This window comes from Mytilus galloprovincialis, chromosome 10 (assembly GCF_965363235.1).
Source record: "Mytilus galloprovincialis chromosome 10, xbMytGall1.hap1.1, whole genome shotgun sequence".
NCBI lineage: Eukaryota > Metazoa > Mollusca > Bivalvia > Mytilida > Mytilidae > Mytilus > Mytilus galloprovincialis.
The window spans coordinates 63,267,550-63,287,326 of NC_134847.1; the positions used below are offsets into that span (position 1 = coordinate 63,267,550).

The window sequence follows — 19,777 nt, forward strand, 5'->3', positions numbered from 1 at the left end:
ATATGTAGAAGTAATTGTCTATATGCTGGCTTAATTTTTCTGGATATGTGGATTTTGAATGATTATTTGTGTGGTTCAAAGTTCAAAGTAAATCTGCTTACAAAGAAATACAATTCTGCAATCACAAACAAATAGAAATGATAAATAAATGAACACAGGCAATTTTGTAACACGTTTCCTCATGGAAATTTTGAAACGCTTTCTGCCCTCAAATTAAAAAGTCAACCTTATTTTTGCTCTACTTTACTCTGCTTAAATTTCTTGTATTCCTGGTTTTCTCAAAATGATACCCTCTTATAACTTATTACTTTATTTTAAAAAGAAAGTAATAGAATATTGTGTAAATGTTTTTCTCCGATACCCTTGCATGCTATTATGTTCTTAGATACACAAAGTAAAAAAGTTACTATTTTGTTTAATAAGTCTTCAATGCTAAAGTAGACTTTTATGTTTTCAATAGACATCAGGATGTAGATGCGACTGAACGTTGGTAAGCAGCATGCAGTGTGTGACAGCATGTCATAAGCATTCATTGCACTGTAGCTGTGTGATAATTACACATAACTCCATAGTGGGCGTGTACAAAATTATGTGTGCTGCTTTTATGGATTGGGTCAATATTAATATAGCCATAGGCAAAGATATATACTCAGGCAACAAGAGTGGGCAAAATATTTGATCACTAAACCTTAATTATCAATCAAGTAATTTATGTTGACAGGTGGTTGGTTGTGAAGAAGATCATGAAGTCACTTTGATTTAATTGGTTAATAATATTTGATTGGTGTTATGTTTTTACATACTGCTATATCCCATACATTTCAGCTGAAGGAACTTTGGGTGCCCCTTTATTAATAGGAGAGTTAGGGCCAATAATCCTGTTAAAACTGTGTGTACAGGAATTTGATACTTACTTTAATTATTATGTCTGATAATTTTCTCTTATTTTCGACAAAGAATTGGTCTTTTTGTGTTTTGAAATGTTGTGAGTTATGTACAGTTTATATTTCTAATTCTAACTTTTTATACGCCCGTCAAAATTTTGACGGGACGTATTATGGTATACAAATGTCCGGTGTCCGTCCGTCCGTCTGTCCGTCCGTCTGTCCGTCTGTCCGGATTAAACATGTTGCACCGTAACTTGAGAAGGACTTATCCAAATTTCATGAAACTTAATATAGTTGTTTCTTATGATAATCAAATGATGTGTATACTTTTTGGTGAAAATAAGATTTAAACTTTTTGAGTTACAACACTTTGTAACTAAAACAGGGGTGTGTTTTTTTTCACATATCGCACCGTATCTCAAAAACTTTTCTTGATAATTGCTTAAAACTTTATTCACTTCTTAGTTATATCAATCTTAATATCTGTATACTTTTTGGTGATGATTTTAAATTTCATTTTTGAGTTTTTGAGTATTTTGTAAAAAAGGGGGAGGTTTTTTTTACATGTCGCGCCGTATCTCAAAAACGATTTATGATTATTGCTGAACACTTTACACACTTCTTTGTTATATTAATCTAAAGATCTGTATACCTTTTGGTGATGATTCAAAATTTCATTTTTGAGTTATTGAGTATTTTGTAAAAAAGGGGGAGGGTTTTTTTACATGTCGTGCCGTATCTCAAAAACAATTTATGATTATTGCTTAAAACTTTACACACTTCTTTGTTATATTAATCTAAAGATCTGTATACTTTTTGGTGATGACTCAAAATTTTATTTTTGAGTTATTGAGTATTTTGTAAAAAAGGGGAGGTTTTTTTTTACATGTCGCGCCGTATCTCAAAAACAATTTATGATTATTGCTTAAAACTTCCTCAGAAACTATTTATGATTATTGCATAAAACTTCCACACAAGACGTCGGCGTATCATGCGCTCATGGCGCAGCTGTTTATTAAGATCTGTAACTTGGATCTGGTAATTACGCCCATTTATTCCTATTTGTGTTTAATCTGCATCATGCATACATCAAGTTTAAAAGGCTGATAGAGATGCATTTCTTTGTCTTAAGAACTTTTTATAAGCCCAAGGCTATGGAACATAACATGGTATTTATAAAGTCAATGCTTTGTTGTATTGTGTGGTAGAAGCTTGTAGCAATGATTTATAGCAACACTACAAAGGTAGAGTGCACAAATCCTCTCCAAAGTCAACAGTATCTGATGAGGAGTTATAATCGTTAGAGTTGACCCATGTTAGACATGTAATGGACATTGTCCACTTGTATTGGTCATGTCTACAATCAATATTATTATGATTGTTGTCCTGCTTTTTTTAAAAGAATGTTTAGAACATATAATTGATTTATAAACAATATTGACCATTTTTTCTAAACATGTAAAAAATTTAAAAACTATGGACAGAAGCAGTATAGTTTTACACATACCAATGACTTGGAATATTATGTTAACAATTTGTCATTTTGCTGTTTTAACAGTTAATTTCTAACTCCTACTAATTAAAGATTTGTTTTAACTGAATTTTAAGATTTTTTGATAATTAAATTTGATTGTTTTAGTGTGTGACATTGCTAGTCAATGTGTAAAGATATAACCAGTTGAAAACACTTATTATGTTGTGTCTTGGTAACTTTCACTGAAATGTTATGTTTCCTACCTGATTTCTAACTTTCCTATACATAATATATGTTAACTGAGATAAAAAAAAAATCGAAACATTTATTACGCTATGAATTTTAATTTTGTGCTAAATACCTTATGATTATCTTTAATAGTTTTTTTATTTAACATTTATGTATGTGTGTCTCTGTCTTCACTTTGTACTTAAACATATGTAAAACATGAATATTTTGAATGCGATGATTGATGAAATAATTGATGTATTATTATTACTAGGTATTATGGCGATGTAGGAATAGACTTCACAACAATGCACAGACAGAGCTCACCTAGCACACCTGTTTTATTGTTGTACCAGTTTGAAACAGAAATGGCATACAAAGTGTTTATAGACTATGCCAACAAGAAACAGAACAAACCTGTGATAAAAACACTGACAGAGAACACAGCAGCTACAGAAAAAGCAGTGAAGCGTATCATACTGAAAGGAATGACGGAGGTATGTATAGAAATTATTTATGTAAAGGCATTGATCAGGGGAAATAAATAAAAATTAGGAAATCAAAACAATTTTATTTTGATTTGCAATTAGTTTCCAAAACCTAAGTACTAATATATTTAGATATTGAATAAAATTTAAACATTAAATTAAGTTTTGTTATGTTTGAGAGTTTTTAATCTAGATTTAAAAAAAATCGATCATGTAATTCTGCTTTTTGCCTAGTTAGAACCGTTTCATTTGAATGGTACATACAACTGCATTATATTTTATTTATTGTATTTTGTAGGGATCTTGGGTATTATTGAACAATGCTCACAATGCACCTAATGTACTGAAGAGTTTAGAGACTGTAATGACTGAGAATCCTAAACCTGACCATAACTTTAGAGTATGGATAACTTGTAGGATTAAACCAGACTATATACCCACCAGAATGTTACAGAATTCTGTCAAATGTGTTATCGATTCACCCAGGGTAGGTATAATTTAAACAAGACTTAAACTATAGTTACAGAGGATTGATATTTTGTCATCAGATAAATCTATGCTTCTACTAATTATGAAATTAAAAAAAAATATTTACATTCATAATTTTTTTGGGTGTCTGGGTAGATAGTGATTATTGTCACACATCTTTAATGAAAATAAATTTCCTAATGAAATAAGGTCAGCTTCACCATAGCTTTATGTAAACTATGAAATCCAGACACGAGCTTTTGAATGTCATATGAGAGTGATATTTACCTCTCAATATGATGGTGGAGACAGAAGGAAGTTCACACAGAAAAGTTCCCCTTGACTTATTTTTATTCAGTAATGAGAAATCTGAGCACCTTAGAGTCATTGAGAATGACATATTGCATACCTCAGATGTTATGTTAAAGGTCATCACCATCACCTATTTATTTAGTAAAATAATGACTCCACATGATGTATGATAGGTTAACATTCAGTCTCATAATTATTTTTTTAAAGAATCGAGAATACAAGGTATTGCAGACAACTTGTTTTTTGTTTACATTTAAATTGATATTTTTTTAAATATTGATATTGTATATTTTTTCTCTGCTTTAGGTAATGAAGGACAGTTTGATACGATCATTTAACTGTTTTGACTCTGACATATTGAAGCAGTCTTCACGACAGGAATGGGCACCAATGTTACACAACTTGTGTTATGTCCATGCTGCCATACAACTCCGAGCCAGGTTTGGTATGTCTGGATGGAATGGGCCAAAAGATTTCTCAAAAATAGGATACACAGAATTAATGGTAATGTATCTTGAGTAGCATATTATCTCTTAAGTTAGTCTTCATACTGTAATTTGACATGTCAACAAATTCTTGAATATTTTATTTTACATCATAGATGGGAATAGTTATATTACTTTGATCTGAGTTGTCCCCCTTTATATTTTTTTTGGAATCTCCAGCTTAATGTTTTGCAAGCTTTAACCTGATGTTAATTAATTAGCAATACTGTGGATTCATTTATTTACGTGCGTATCAATTTTCGTGGATATTTAATTTCGTGGTTTTGCCAAAGTTGGCATACAACCTGATACAAAATTTGTCATTCCTTGAAGATTTAAATTCCTGGTTTATCTGTACCTGTGAAAAAAACCTTGAAAATCCATCCAACCAAAAAATAATGGATACACAGTAGTAACAATAATGCTATATTTGTAGATTTTCTGTTGTTCTTTTTTGTGATAATTTTCCATATCACTCTACTTGAGTGATCTAAGATTTTCATTGTCTAGTAGAAACTAGAAAGAGAACGTATGATGTTATAAGCCTATGTCATTTACATTGTCTAGTATAATAGTGATCGATAAACAGATTCCTAATGGTCATTTAAACTCAAAAATGTTTTTTCACAAACTTTCATCTAGGAGCAGTTACCCTTCAATGAGATTGTAACCTATACACCTTCTCATTTGAAGAACCATCCATAATCTTCTACTTTCTAGTTGAAAAACATGGGGCAGATTTTAAATTTATTGCGCTGTCTTAACTCATAAAAAGAGTATATTTTGAATATTTATATAATTTCAGGAGTCCATATCTATCCTGGTATCTGAGTTTAAGGATCCATTAAGTTGTATTGCTCCGGATGGTTCACAGATGTCTAGACCAACATCATGGACAGGCCTAAGATATATGATGAGTGAAGTAAGTTTCTAAGTCTTTGTTGATATCAACAGTTTAAGGAATCAGTCAACTTTTCTGGATAATTTAGGCATCATGAACACAATATTCTTGACGTGAATTATATATGAGGAATGAAAAAAGTCTTCCAGACTTTGTTGCTATCAAATGTTTGTTATTGAGCAGATGTACTGTAAAAGCAGAAATTTTCCTGGAGGATTGAATTTCGTTTATTTCATGGAAAGAATATATCCACGAAAATTAAAAACCTCCACAAAAATGTCTCATTCAGCTTTGTTGGCATAACAAGATATTGTAAATAAGCAAGAAATTGAATTTGTTTGCAGATAATATATGGAAGTCACATCACCGACTCCTATGACCAACAAGCTGTCAGTGCCTTAGTAGACTATTGGTTATCACCTAATGCTGTCAAGAAAGATTTTGAAGAAAGGAGATGTAAGTTTAATTATTAGATGAAACAAAAAATATATGTTATTTAAATTGTAAAGTTTAATGACTGCCTTAAACAATGATGTACAAGTTAAATGTCTGAGAATAAACCTGCTATGAACAAGGCAGGTAAATAAGAAACAAAAACAATCAAAAATCAACAACATAGGGTCCAGATAGACTGACTTGGTACAGACATAAACTGTGATTGTGTTTTAATGCACACAAACTTTTGTTGCTTGTCCAAAATACTCACATGCCATAAAAGGAAAACATAATGAAATTAGTCTATTCACCTAGGTTGACAATTGATATATAACAACAAATCCACATAAGAAACCTGGGTCAAAATGTACTCCTTTACAAAAGTTATGAATTTATAGTTTTTCCATTTAGGTGTACTGAAGTTAGTTTTCTTACAGTATTCTATTTTAAGAGATATTTTTGTACTGTAATTGTGAATATTATTCTATATTGCAGTAAAATACAAGCACCCTGCAGCATTTTTCAACCCTAATGTCAGGTTGAACACATTAATACAAGCACTGGAGTATAATATAAGTCCCCACACACTTGATGTCCCTGAAGGCTGTCATATTCATCCTAGCGTAGAGGTAAGGCAATGTAACATTTATCTAAATGATTTTAGAAAAAAATACATGTTTTCCCTGCATGAAAACACACATAATTCAACTTGGGATACACATTTGCACAATGTAATTGATACATTCACATGGAATGCATGTAACTGGCTGTTTTACCCATCACTTGGTTGTATTTGCTTGAGCATGGTAATTTTGCATATTCCCAGTAACTATCAAAATTTTGAAAGAAACTAACTGTCCAGTTTATTAAATTTACATATATCACTTAATAAGAATTTGCCCTCACCCTTGAATTTCAAAACAACAGCTTGTAGCTCTCTAGTGATTACTAAGCTCATTTTATCCCAAAACAGCAGTTTTTATGTGTTTTCTTAAAAAAAATATCTAAAGCTGAACAAAGTTATTGGTATAAGTGGATGTCTATAAACAACCAGCAAAAAACAAAACAAAAGTGCAGAGATCCAAATTAAAAAAAAATATTTCCAAAAACAAAGAGATATTTATTGTTGTATTTTCAATAAGTGTTTGGATAAATCTTTTGACAAAGGCGACTTATAATCTGAAAGGAAGAATTAGCTTATATATTTGTCATCCTGCTATACTATGAAATATAATGATTTTTATTTCAGTTTGTAGTTCATATCCACCATATGAGGGATCATGTAGTTCATGATATAATGGTCATTATTAGTTGCTTCATTCATTTTATGTTTTTAGTAAACCATTGCTTACTACTTTTAAAATGTACACCAAATAGTCCTTTAAAAAATAAAATAATTTAGGAATAAAAATTGAAGAAAAAAATCTCAGTTTAAGTTGTAGTCCAAAACATTTTGGTTCTTAATAATAATAATAATAAAAAAAAAAAAGAGTTATAGTCTTGTAGGTTGATTGAATAGAATCCAGATTAATGAACAGTTTTGACCATGTGACTTTAACTTTAACTTTTTTTGCCAGATACCTAATAAGGCAAAAGAATTTCAGGTAGCTACAAAAATTTAAAAAATACATAGTATAGTGTTCAAAAATTTCTTATAATTCTTAGCTGTGGGCCTTTGGCCAAATACTCTTTATTTTTAATACTAAATTAACATTTTATTTTTAATCTGAGAGTTGTTCTGTTCATAAATAGTATAAAACAATAGAAATTCTGTCAGTAATATAAAAAAAAAAGCAAAACCCGAAGGTTTACTAAAACTTGTGCATTTTAGTTAGTATTAGTTTATCAGTATTTTAGTTTACTTTTATGTTGACTAAATATAAAAAGTTTTCAGGTCATTCTAGTATTACTGTATATTTATTGTCTTATCAATAGACTCAACCTACTTTGGCATACAATGTCAAGTATGTCACAATCTTAGACCTTAGATAGATAAGTGTGACCTCAAAAAAATTTGAAGATTAGCTTATTAGGGTTTGTCAATAAAGTGGCAGAAAAATGAACCTTTGCTTTGCTTTTTGGTCAACGTATAGTGGCTTATGTTTTTTTTTTACAAAATTTGAACATGCTAAAAATCTGATAATTTGTTAATACATAATCTTTAAAATTTTATTTAGCTTGGTCTATTTTTGTAAGAGGATTTAACAGTAACAAGAACTGACCTGAAAACTTTTATTTCTGTTCTGATTTCTTTATACAATGATTTTTTTTACCTTAAATAATTTATCAAAATGTTTTTTAGAAATTTGTTTTCCAAAAAATCTTACCCTAATCTCTACAATAGATATATCCCATCTAACTCATATATCATCTGTGTTACATCTTATGTTTACCTTAAAAAAAATCTGTAAATGATATCACTATTTAATCGTCCAATTATGAGTAATATTTGGTCATCATTATTCAATCCTTCAGTCAATTTAGGAGCAACATTTGGTCATTATTATTCAATCCTTCATTTAGGAGTAACATTTGGTCATCATTATTCAATCCTTCATTTAGGAGTAACACTGGTCATCATTATTCAATCCTTCATTTAGGAGTAACATTTTGTCATCATTATTCAATCCTTCATTTAGGAGTAACATTTGGTCATCATTATTCAATCCTTCATTTAGGAGTAACATTTGGTCATCATTATTCAATCCTTCATTTAGGAGTAACACTGGTCATCATTATTCAATCCTTCATTTAGGAGTAACATTTGGTCATCATTATTCAATTCTTCATTTAGGAGTAACATTTGGTCATTATTCAATCCTTCATTTAGGAGTAACACTGGTCATCATTATTCAATCCTTCATTTAGGAGTAACATTTGGTCATCTTATTCAATCCTTAATTTAGGAGCAACATTTGATCGTCATTATTCAATCCTTCATTTAGGAGTAACACTGGTCATCATTATTCAATCCTTCATTTAGGAGTAACATTTGGTCATCATTATTCAATCCTTCATTTAGGAGTAACATTTGGTCATCATTATTCAATCCTTCATTTAGGAGTAACACTGGTCATCATTATTCAATCCTTCATTTAGGAGTAACATTTGATCATCATTATTCAATCCTTCATTTAAGAGTAACACTGGTCATCATTCAATCCTTCATTTAGGAGTAACATTTGGTCATCTTATTCAATCCTTAATTTAGGAGTAACATTTGGTCATCTTATTCAATCCTTCATTTAGGAGTAATATTTGGTCATCATTATTCAATCCTTCATTTAGGAGTAACATTTGGTCATTTTATTCAATCCTTAATTTAGGAGCAACATTTGATCATCATTATTCAATCCTTCATTTAGGAGTAACACTGGTCATCATTATTCAATCTTTCATTTAGGAGTAACATTTGGTCATCTTATTCAATCCTTAATTTAGGAGCAACATTTGGTCATCATTATTCAATCTTTCAGTTGATTTGGGATTAGCATATGATCATCATTAATCAATCAATCAGTTGGTTGAGGAGTAACATTTGGTCATAACATTCAATCCTTCATTTTGGAGTAACATTTGGTCATCATTATTCAATCCTTCATTTAGGAGTAACATTTGGTCATCATTATTCAATCCTTCATTTAGGAGTAACGTTTGGTCATCATTATTCAATCCTTCATTTAGGAGTAACATTTTGTCATCATTATTCAATCCTTCATTTAGGAGTAACACTGGCCATCATTATTTAATCCTTCATTTAGGAGTAACATTTGGTCATCTTATTTAATCCTTCATTTAGGAGCAACATTTGATCATAATTATTCAATCCTTCATTTAGGAGTTACACTGGTCATCTTTATTCAATCCTTCATTTAGGAGTAACATTTGGTCATCTTATTCAATCCTTCATTTAGGAGTAACATTTGGTCATCTTATTCAATCCTTAATTTAGGAGCAACATTTGGTCATCATTATTCAATCTTTCAGTTGATTTGGGATTAGCATATGGTCATCATTAATTAATCTATCAGTTGATTGAGGAGTAACATTTGGTCATCATTATTCAATCCTTCATTTAGGAGTAACATTTGGTCATCATTATTCAATCCTTCATTTAGGAGTAACATTTGGTCATCATTATTCAATCCTTCATTTAGGAGTAACATTTTGTCATCATTATTCAATCCTTCATTTAGGAGTAACACTGGTCATCATTATTCAATCCTTCATTTAGGAGTAACATTTGGTCATCTTATTCAATCCTCAATTTATTAGCAACATTTGATCATCATTATTCAATCCTTCATTTAGGAGTAACATTTGGTCATCATTATTCAATCTTTCATTTAAAAGTAACATTTGGTCATCATTATTCAATCCTTCAGTTGATTTTTAAATCGCATTTGGTCATCATTATTCAATCTTTCGGTTGATTTAGGAATGATATTTACTTGTTATAGTTCAAGCCTTTGGTCTAGTAAGTGGGAATATTTGCTTTCTATTATTAAATCCTTCAGTCAGTTATAGAGTGACAATTCACCGTTATTCAATTCTCAGTGTCACATTTGGATGTGATTATTCATTCATTCAGTTAGTTATGAAGTGATATTTGAAAATATGATTATATCAGTCAGTTAGTAAATGATCATCCACTATAAAATAAAAATAACAGACTATTAAAATTAAGATCCTATTACCAATGCAGTTTAACATTCTTCTAAAATAATATCACTTTTTTATCTTTTCACTATGTTCACCAGGAAGAAGGATGCCCGGTATGACACTTTATTACACATTGTGTGTTGTGTGAAAAATCCTTAATATAGTAGTCAAGATAATTGTTGTCCTAGTGTCAGAGTGCTAATAGATTACTTGAATAAATGTAACTCTCATGTTAGTTTTTTAAAGATTTTTTTTTCTTCATTTTACAAACATGGTGACAAAAGCTCACAATATATATTTATTTTATTTTTATGCAAGTATTTTTATTTTGTTGAATACTGTTTATAAAGAAGATAGAAAAATATACATACATTTTTTGCTATTACTTTTGCTTTTCAAAAGAATTGTTGAAAAATGACAAAGCTTTTTCATTGTAACATTTCATAATTTATCTTTTTTAAACATTAGATCCTGGCAAAATTGATCAGGAATATATTAAGCTCTAATTGCATGTCCTCAAAATTGAATATAAGACGAAACAACATTTAGCATGATTTTGGCAAATGCTTTAATTGTCTATGAAAAGGACAAATGATCATAAATTATAAAGTTATAGGAGGTATAATGATTATCTTGACTGTTTTCTGGTTGTCTCCCCTTGCACCTAACCACAGAGTTAACACAATGGTGATGAACAATTGTAATTTACAATGCTTTTTTTACAGCTATTATATTGACAAGTATTGTAAAGTCATAATAATAATCTTAACATATTTATCTTTAATATATGTCTCATCACATTTGTAATATTATTAATTGTTTTATGTTTCATTTAATGAATAAAAAGGTTACAATTCACTAAATTTTAGTTATGAAAATTGTTATTTGATTGCAGTGGCATAAACCAGCATATGAATTATAAATATAATGTGAACTTTAATACTTCTGACGATGATTTTGGAAACTTAAACAAAATAAGCATCTTTACGTTCTATGACATTCCCCAACTTGCAATATATTTGTGAAAATGAAGGGGAAAAGTAATTTAACTTAAAAAAATACCTTTGTGTAAATTTAAAGAAAGTTCATATGATTTCTTTAAAGTTATTTATACAGTTATGTATTGGAAATTTAAAGATGAAAAATATTTGATTTTCAAGAAAAAAAACATACACCTTAGAAATGATAGTTGGAATGTAATATTTGATTTGTTTTACAGACATTACTGGGAGATGACCAGTATGTATTCACAAGACTGAACAAAGTATTTGATGCCATGCCATCCAACAAAAGTTTACAACACAAGATGTTCCCTAGACCTCCTACACCCTTTGATGGTTAGTCGTAGTAAAACATTCATTCTCTTTTTCCACTTTTAATGTCTTTATTCTTTAAAGTTGCAGATTAGTTCTGTTTAAGATAGTAGAATATGAAACTTTTACAAAAATGATTCAGATTAATAGGAATTAAAACAGTACATCTAAAGTCTTTGAAAATTGTTTTAAGAGAGGCAAGTTGACAAGAATATATTTAATTGATTTACTCTTTATTTTATATTTTAGGTCCAGCCTTAGCAGGTATTAGTAAGTATAGTAACAATCCCTGTGTTGTCAACATGGGTGTCTTCTCCACAGCAAGCTTCTCACTTCTCAAACTCAGGAAGGATGTGGAATTATGGGAAATATGTACCAGTTTACTACAGAAAGTACCAAAGATTCTTACAAAGGTAAAATATGAACTTTTCTGTCATTATATAATTTTAATCACTGAAGATTTATTTAAAAATTCTTGACCAAAGAGCAGACAACATAGTATGTTTTGTTACATTTGAATTCTAATAAATAATAATATAGGGTATTTTTTATGTTTCTTGTAGTCAACATTTTGCCATGCTGTGATTATACTATGAACATATTAATTAAAACATACATGTGCAACTAGGAACCTTTTTGAAAGTCTTTGTCTAATTAATGCAAAATTTTAATATCTCACATTTTATGAAAATAGATAAATAAAAGTTAATTTCAAATTGAAAAATTTAATTGAAACATATATATCATAAAAATAAGAGCTATAAGTCTTTAAAGAAGAAAAGGTGAAATTAGAAGAAAATGACAATACAATTCTATTTTTGACACACAGAAAATACAACCGAAGGTAAGAGTGCAACTCATAGTGGGCGTGGTTCTATGTTTAGTTCATTTGAGTTCTACAAATCTTTAAAAATTCATAATTAAAAGATTTTTGAATTATTGTTTATTTTTGTCTACATAGTAATTGAACTCTGAGATCAATTTTTTCAAGTAATTTAAAAGTTGTTCTTAAAGTTTTATGATGGAATTGATAAACAATTATAGGTAAAGAAGTCAATGATCAAAAAAATTCATCTCAGTCATTTGTTTTATCATGTAATTTTCAATGTAGTTGTATTATAAATGTCTGTTCTGATCTAAAGATATAATTACATTGTAAAGGATGGATTGGTAAATTAAAATTTTGCCAACAGTCAAGACATATCATTGATAATAAAACTATGAGTTTTATAGAGTTTTTGTATTAGAAGAAAAGATGGATTGTAAAATTAACTGCTGCATGTGTATTCTTGACTTTTAAATCATTTATTTTTAAAGATTATTGAACTCAATTGGACTATACTTTACATTATGAAATATTTATTTTTAAAAATCAGTATTTGCTTAAGAATCACATGGAGATTGAATGCCTATTAAATAATTTTCTAGCATTTCATACATGTGACAGACAAAAAAAAAAAAAATCAAGAAATTATTTATAATTTTGATCAGGAAAGTAAACACAATGGGTATCTCATATCTTGAGACTTTCTTTGTAAAAATACTTCCATGTTTTTGCTCTTTAGAGATTTATGTTATCTGTCAAGAGGACTTTCTTAATATTAGGAGTACTACTTTGTAAACATCTGGGACATGTAGTTATTGCGCTCATTTTATGGTTTCCCATAACTAGTTCTACAGAAACCATCGTGATACTTTTCACCATCATCTTTGCAAAATACCTACTTGCCATGCACAGCACAACAGGTGCCACAGTTCAGCATTAATTTTTAACCTTTGGGGTTCAATTTCCCATCATGATATGATTGGCCATTATTGAATATGTGTGACAAATGACTGTTGATGTATTCCTTTAACTAGTTGTAGCCACTATGTAGTCCTCCTTACAGGTTTCATTACAAAGTGAATTATCACACCACTTGTTGTGTGCCATGAATAACAGGTGCCCCTATTGAAGCAGGAACTTCCAACCCTTTGGATGCCCTTTTGGTTTTCTCCCTTTATTGGTGGGGTTAGTATTGCTCAATCTTTAGTTTTCTGTGTACAGTAGTGGTTTGTTGATTTATTTTGTCTGTTCACTATTTTTATACGACTGCAAAAATTGAAAAATATTTGGTCGTATATTGTTCTTTTTACCATAGTGATCTTTGTCTTTCTTCAATTTTTGATTGTCCCCTTGAAATCATCTTTTTTCTTCTTTATTTACTAGTAACGAAGATGTTGATGTTATTGTCATTACTGTGGAATGTTGTATGTTGTATTCTGGGGATGATTATTGGCTCAACCATAACAAAATTCATCAATGAATTGCAGTCAAACTTATTTCTGCAATTGTACAGTATCATGCACCATATATTGTGTATTTTGTTGTTCATAAAAAGAGATGTCAATAGTAATATGGCTGAAACTGAGATGATTTTAGCAGATGTCCACAGTCGTCAAATACCCTTTATCTATTTATTATTGTGTAATGTAATCTGTTGTTGTTTCAATGTTAGATCTTTCTACTTTACATATAACACAATTGTCAGACCTAATAATTAGGATGTTTTAAAGGTTTTTCTTTCATAAAATTTGGTTTCAGGGTTTAAAATTTAACTTGCATGTCTAGGTCATCTATTTGCACATAGCTTCATATTGCAAGTAAACTAAATAACTTTATATTTCAAGAATTGTCAAGTATCAAACATCAGTCATTATTACTGATCCAAATTACATGTTATTTCAAGTCACCAAAAATATGAAAATCTAAATTGAACAACAATTGAAGTCTCTCCTGTCTGTAAAAGATGAAATAAATTGACCACTATTTATAGCTTATTTTTATGGAATGTACAGTGGAATCGTTAAAATTTAAAGGAACCATATTTTTTGTGAATTGAGGAACAAATTTGTTTTTGTGGTACACATTTTTACAAATCTTTATACTATAATTGGAACACTTAAATTCATGATCTACCTATACCTCATGAAATCCTCCAAAATTAGTACCCCACTACAATAATGAATGCATAGTATTATATATATGCATGAGTATCTTTGACTTGCAGTTTAGTTTAAATCTTTAACACATCTATTATGCATGGCTTGTGATTTAAAGGAAAAGAGTATAGATTCATTTATTTTTGTCGGTACCAATTTTTGTGGATTGTAGAAATATTGTAGTACATGTATCATGAATATTTGATTTCCTGATTTTTCAAAATTCTGTCAAAAAAACTGATAGAAAATTTAGATTTGTTGACTTTTTCCGGTTGAATTCACGAAAATTGGTAGCCAACAAATTAGAATGAATCTGTAGCATAAGATCAATATATTAATTACTAACAAACAATGGCAAGTTATATTTCAATAAGCATCATAAGAATGGTAAAAGATGGACAATTGAATAAGGGTAATATTTTCATTATTTCCAGGATTTTGTTACTGAGAGGATTAAGAAAGCAAGTGAGACAGTACGTCTTGGTGAACCAACCAAAGTACCAGAATTTCCTAACATAAATACATTTATCATGAAGGAGATAGAAATCATGTCAGCACTTGGACTGGAAATAAGGAATACTCTCACTGTAAGCTATTTTTATTTATGGTCACAAAAAGTTTAACAAAATTATACAGATCATCATTTTAATCTAATGTATGACAAGAAAAATGTAAATATGGAAGGGTTAGTGATATTCACTCTCTAATCCAAATTATAAATGAAGAGTAGTGTTTAATTTAGAAATATGATTCTCATGTGGTGATTTCTGGGCTCAACTCTCCAAACAAGAGTTGATTTCAAAAACACAGGCAAAATGAAAAGAAACATAGAACATCAGTACTAACTAAAATATTAAACACTGCAGCTATGAAAATTCTCTGACACAGTAATTATACAATAGTATACACCTATTGACTGGGTGTGAGGGTAATAGCAAGTTTGTTGTCCCTGAGGTACCAACTATTGCTCGAGGCAAAGCCGAGAGCAATAGTTGGTATGCGAAGGGACAACAAACTTGCTATTACCCGCACACCCAGTCATTAGGTGTTTTATTATACTGAACAACACAGCCATTAAGTATTTTATATATATACCAAATAACTAATTTTCTAAAAGTGTATATATATCATTTGCAAGTAAACAAAAATATCACATAACTTTATATGCACATGATGAACTATACTTTTTTATAATTCGTTTTGTATTAATAAATATTTCATTAATTTCAATCAAGACTAGAAATACTTGCTTGTGTTAAACTTTCTGTGCTTATAACAAATTCTAGCTAAAATACACCAAACGCAAATTCACTTTTAATATACGGAGAGCGAACCCATATTAAGGATAAGGAACTACATTTTAGATCTTTAAAAAAATCCCCATGAAGATTTTTTCTTCTTTTTTATGATTGCTTCTTATAAGTGAAATTACAATCAACACAAACAGATCCCACCGTTTACAATATTAGCGGGAGTTTGACGTTGCAAAGCATACGTAACCAAGCAGAGTAGTCAATGACATCATTGTCGTCCAATGAAAAATAAGCATGAAAAAGTACGGGAAAGATGATTATGAAACTATTCACCGGGGCAATAGTCTTTGAAACTATTGAATGGCAAATGGTTCTGTGGAATGAAATAGCACAACTATTTCATTACTTTTGATATAGAAAAAACACACTGAAGTATAATAATATATTCAATTTATTAATAAAATATTACTCTACTGTCTGATTACAGGCTATTAAGAATGCATGTGAGACTGAGAGTTTTGGTGACAATCTGTCAGAACATATAGTATCAGCTGCTGACGACCTTTATCACATGAGAATACCCAAGACCTGGTGTCAAATGGCAGGAAGTGCTGCACCACCTCTTACCATGTCTGTAGCTGCCTGGCTCAGTGGAGACAGGGATAGAGATGGACTGTTAGCCAGGAGTATGGCTCTGGAGAAATTAATAGGACTGGTATGTAATGTTTAAGTATGAGTTCCCCCATCTTTCTTTCAACCTTTGAAGGGAAATTGTAACATTTTATGAAAACTTTTTGTTTTCATTTAAGTAGCAATGTTATTTTATTTTTTATTTTGAATATATACAAGACAAGGATTTTTTTGTATCGGTTTCACTATTAAAAATGGTTTTACCTTTAAAGGTAAATGTTCCAGTATGAATGCTAATTCAGATTTGCAGACTTAAAACCTATTTATTATTTTTTTACAACTAAGATCCAGTTACAGAATAGACTATTTTAGATTTTTCAACCAAGATCTTTATGGAGTCTTGAACATTTCTTCTAAAACTCAGTTACTTTTTTGTTTATTTTTAGCCCAGATCAAAGGTTCCAGTATGGACTCTAGGCCAGTTCTTCAGACCCCAGGCCCTGATAGCTATACTGAAGCAGGATTACATCAGAAACCATTGTGGTGATAGATCTGGATACTTTGACCAGATTGTTGTCAACTCTGATATCACCCCCAGAGATGTTGGACATGTATGTATTATTATCCAAAATACAAATTCTTAACTTTGGAAAATAGTTTTATTTTATCTAAAAGTTGATTCAACAAACAAGAAAGGACCATGTTCTTTGTTAATATAATATTAAGAAAATTAGAAATACAAATTAGCTTCAGAATAGTTGCAAAGTTTATCAAATAAAACTTTTTTTTATCAGAGTTATTAAATCTTGTTCAGACTGGTGGACATATTGACCACCAAGACTACAAATCTGGTGGTTCCAATGAAAATTTGGTTTTTCTGTATTGACAATAGAATTTCTAATAAATTATTTCCTAAAGGGCGTACAATATAGTTGCATATACAGCATAATTAGCCAGACAGCCAAAAAAAAAGAATAAATAAAACCACCAGCAAATTTTAGTTAGACATCAGGACCAGTCCTACACTCAAAGACCTACTTGGTTTTAAGTGGTCAGGACCGATAGTTTTTGGAGAACACTGTTTTATTTGAAATATGCTGATGTTAAGTAGAAATAAAAAAAAATATATAAAAAGTATGATTGCCAATAAGACAACTATATAACCCCATTCAAGACCAAAGGACACATAAGTAAACAACTGCAGGTCTTCATGCAGACTTATACAATGATCAAAATCCTTAGTATATACTTTAGATTTCACCAATTTTATATTCTGATGAAATATGTAAAATTTGTATAAACAGGTGAAAACAAACAAAAAAGAAAAATCTTTAATATTTGTATATTTATAGATACGTGAGCCTCCAGTAGAGGGCATGTATGTCTATGGTATACATCTGTGGGGCTGTGCCTGGGACAAAACAGTATTAGAACTTATGGATTCACCACCCAAACAAGCATGTGTGGCACTCCCTGTGGTGCACCTCACATGCTGTCAAATCACAGACAAAGCCAATCAACAAGACCCCTCCAAGGCAGCAGAGATCTACTCCTGCCCTGTGTATGCCTCCAGAATTTCTGCTAGAGAACCAATATTTGAAATGGAGGTCAAGAAAGAAGGAATTTCTTCCTACAGATGGGCACTTCGTGGACTGTCGGCTACAATCAGAAATTATTAATTATTTTCCACCAATGAGATTGCAGACATTTGTATTACTTATTGAACTGTTTAAATTAATGATTTTTTTAACTACACCTTTTTGTTGTTGAGCATTAGGGATTTTAGGTACCAGTAGATGAAATTTGAATCAAACTATCTTGTAGTAATTATAATTTTAAAATGTCACATTAATTTACACACAGAATGAATTTATTTTTATTCACAAGCAATGTTAACTGATGATATTTTATGTGTTGATAAAATTATCTAGTTATTCAGCTTCAGTATGCTGAAAGCTACCATGCAGTTGAAAAAATATGCAATATTTAATAACTATATAAACCCAGCACCATTGACTTAAATAGAAAAGAAAATGGATGCATTGCTAGTTTATTTCTCCAACATACCAACAGGGGTAAATTAACCATTTATTTAGGTGAACCGGACTCTTAATTATTTTTATACCATTTTATATTTTATATGTATTAGCCTTACTGAACATTCCGTCCATCGTCAGGTGGTAATGTGATAGATTGGTTTTATTTTTTTCCTCAGTATTGATAAAACTGTCAAATATTTAATTCTATTTATTGATAAAAATGTGAAATATTCAGTTCTATTTATTGATTGCTATTTGTTGGTTTATATACATATTTTTATGACAATGTTGAAGTTGTTCTATGTCAGTTACCGTCCAGTTTTAAGTGTCAAGGAACTGCTGCTGAGATATTTACATGTTTAATGATTTATTTAATAAATTGTTTTTGTTTTAATATGACTTATATTTCTATCAAAGATAATTTTTCCAGTTTAAAGTAGCCATTTTTGTCTCACTTGCTACTAATGTTGGAGAATATGAGACAAATGAATTTTAATCCTGTGAAGATGATGTTAGCATTTGTATGAAATTTAAAAATATGAGGAGATGTGATATGATTACCACCAGAGTTAAAATGAAGTTATAGTCAGCAATTATAGGCCACTGTATGGCTTTCAACAGTGAGGAAAAACCCATTCTGTATAGTAATCTATAAAAGGCCCTGACATGATAATGAAATGTTTCAAATAACCTAATTTTTAACAAAACAATTTACGAAAAAATTATTATGACCGATATGAATCAACGACAACTACTGTACTACATGCTCCTTCCTGACTTTGGACAGGCACATACATTATGTGGCTGGTTAAATTTGTCTGGGAGTGCTCAACCCTTTCCCTGTGTGTGTGTGTAACAGCACAACATAAGAACAAACTGAAAAATTTAATGCAATTGGCTCATTCAAAAGATTGGTACCAGACCCAGACAAAAAAAAAAACTAACGAAAAACAAGACACCAAACACAAAAAAAAAAGAGAGTACTCAGTTGGGACAACACCCCTAATGCGCCTCGAAATGAGGAACTCAAAAGTCACGTGTAAAGAAAAAATCTCTGTGTAGTGATATTGGACATGTTTCTATTTTTAACAAATGACTGAACTTAATTATTTGTGGTGATTAGGAAAGTAGAGGAACATAGAATAAATGTGTAAAAACTATGGAGCTATTGAATGTGTTCAAAGTATTAAATTTTCAAAGAACTTATTGTGTTAAAAAGG

The 19,777-nt window shown here is 30.1% G+C and overlaps 1 protein-coding gene across 1 annotated transcript in view; it reads left to right on the forward strand.

The window, feature by feature from the left end:
• The window catches only part of LOC143048076 (uncharacterized), a 112,723-nt gene extending 93,772 nt beyond the window's left edge, over window positions 1-18,951 (forward strand). Inside the window, exons 92-105 of the mRNA XM_076221517.1 lie at window positions 2,864-3,086; window positions 3,376-3,564; window positions 4,164-4,361; window positions 5,148-5,264; window positions 5,588-5,699; window positions 6,174-6,307; window positions 6,928-6,978; window positions 11,560-11,677; window positions 11,903-12,066; window positions 12,483-12,497; window positions 15,070-15,222; window positions 16,376-16,603; window positions 16,965-17,129; window positions 17,871-18,951. Of these exons, the coding sequence (XP_076077632.1) occupies window positions 2,864-3,086; window positions 3,376-3,564; window positions 4,164-4,361; window positions 5,148-5,264; window positions 5,588-5,699; window positions 6,174-6,307; window positions 6,928-6,978; window positions 11,560-11,677; window positions 11,903-12,066; window positions 12,483-12,497; window positions 15,070-15,222; window positions 16,376-16,603; window positions 16,965-17,129; window positions 17,871-18,197 (2,194 nt within the window). The 3' untranslated portion in view covers window positions 18,198-18,951. The remainder of the gene's footprint in view (window positions 1-2,863; window positions 3,087-3,375; window positions 3,565-4,163; window positions 4,362-5,147; window positions 5,265-5,587; window positions 5,700-6,173; window positions 6,308-6,927; window positions 6,979-11,559; window positions 11,678-11,902; window positions 12,067-12,482; window positions 12,498-15,069; window positions 15,223-16,375; window positions 16,604-16,964; window positions 17,130-17,870) is intronic.
• The last annotated feature ends 826 nt before the right edge of the window (window positions 18,952-19,777 follow it).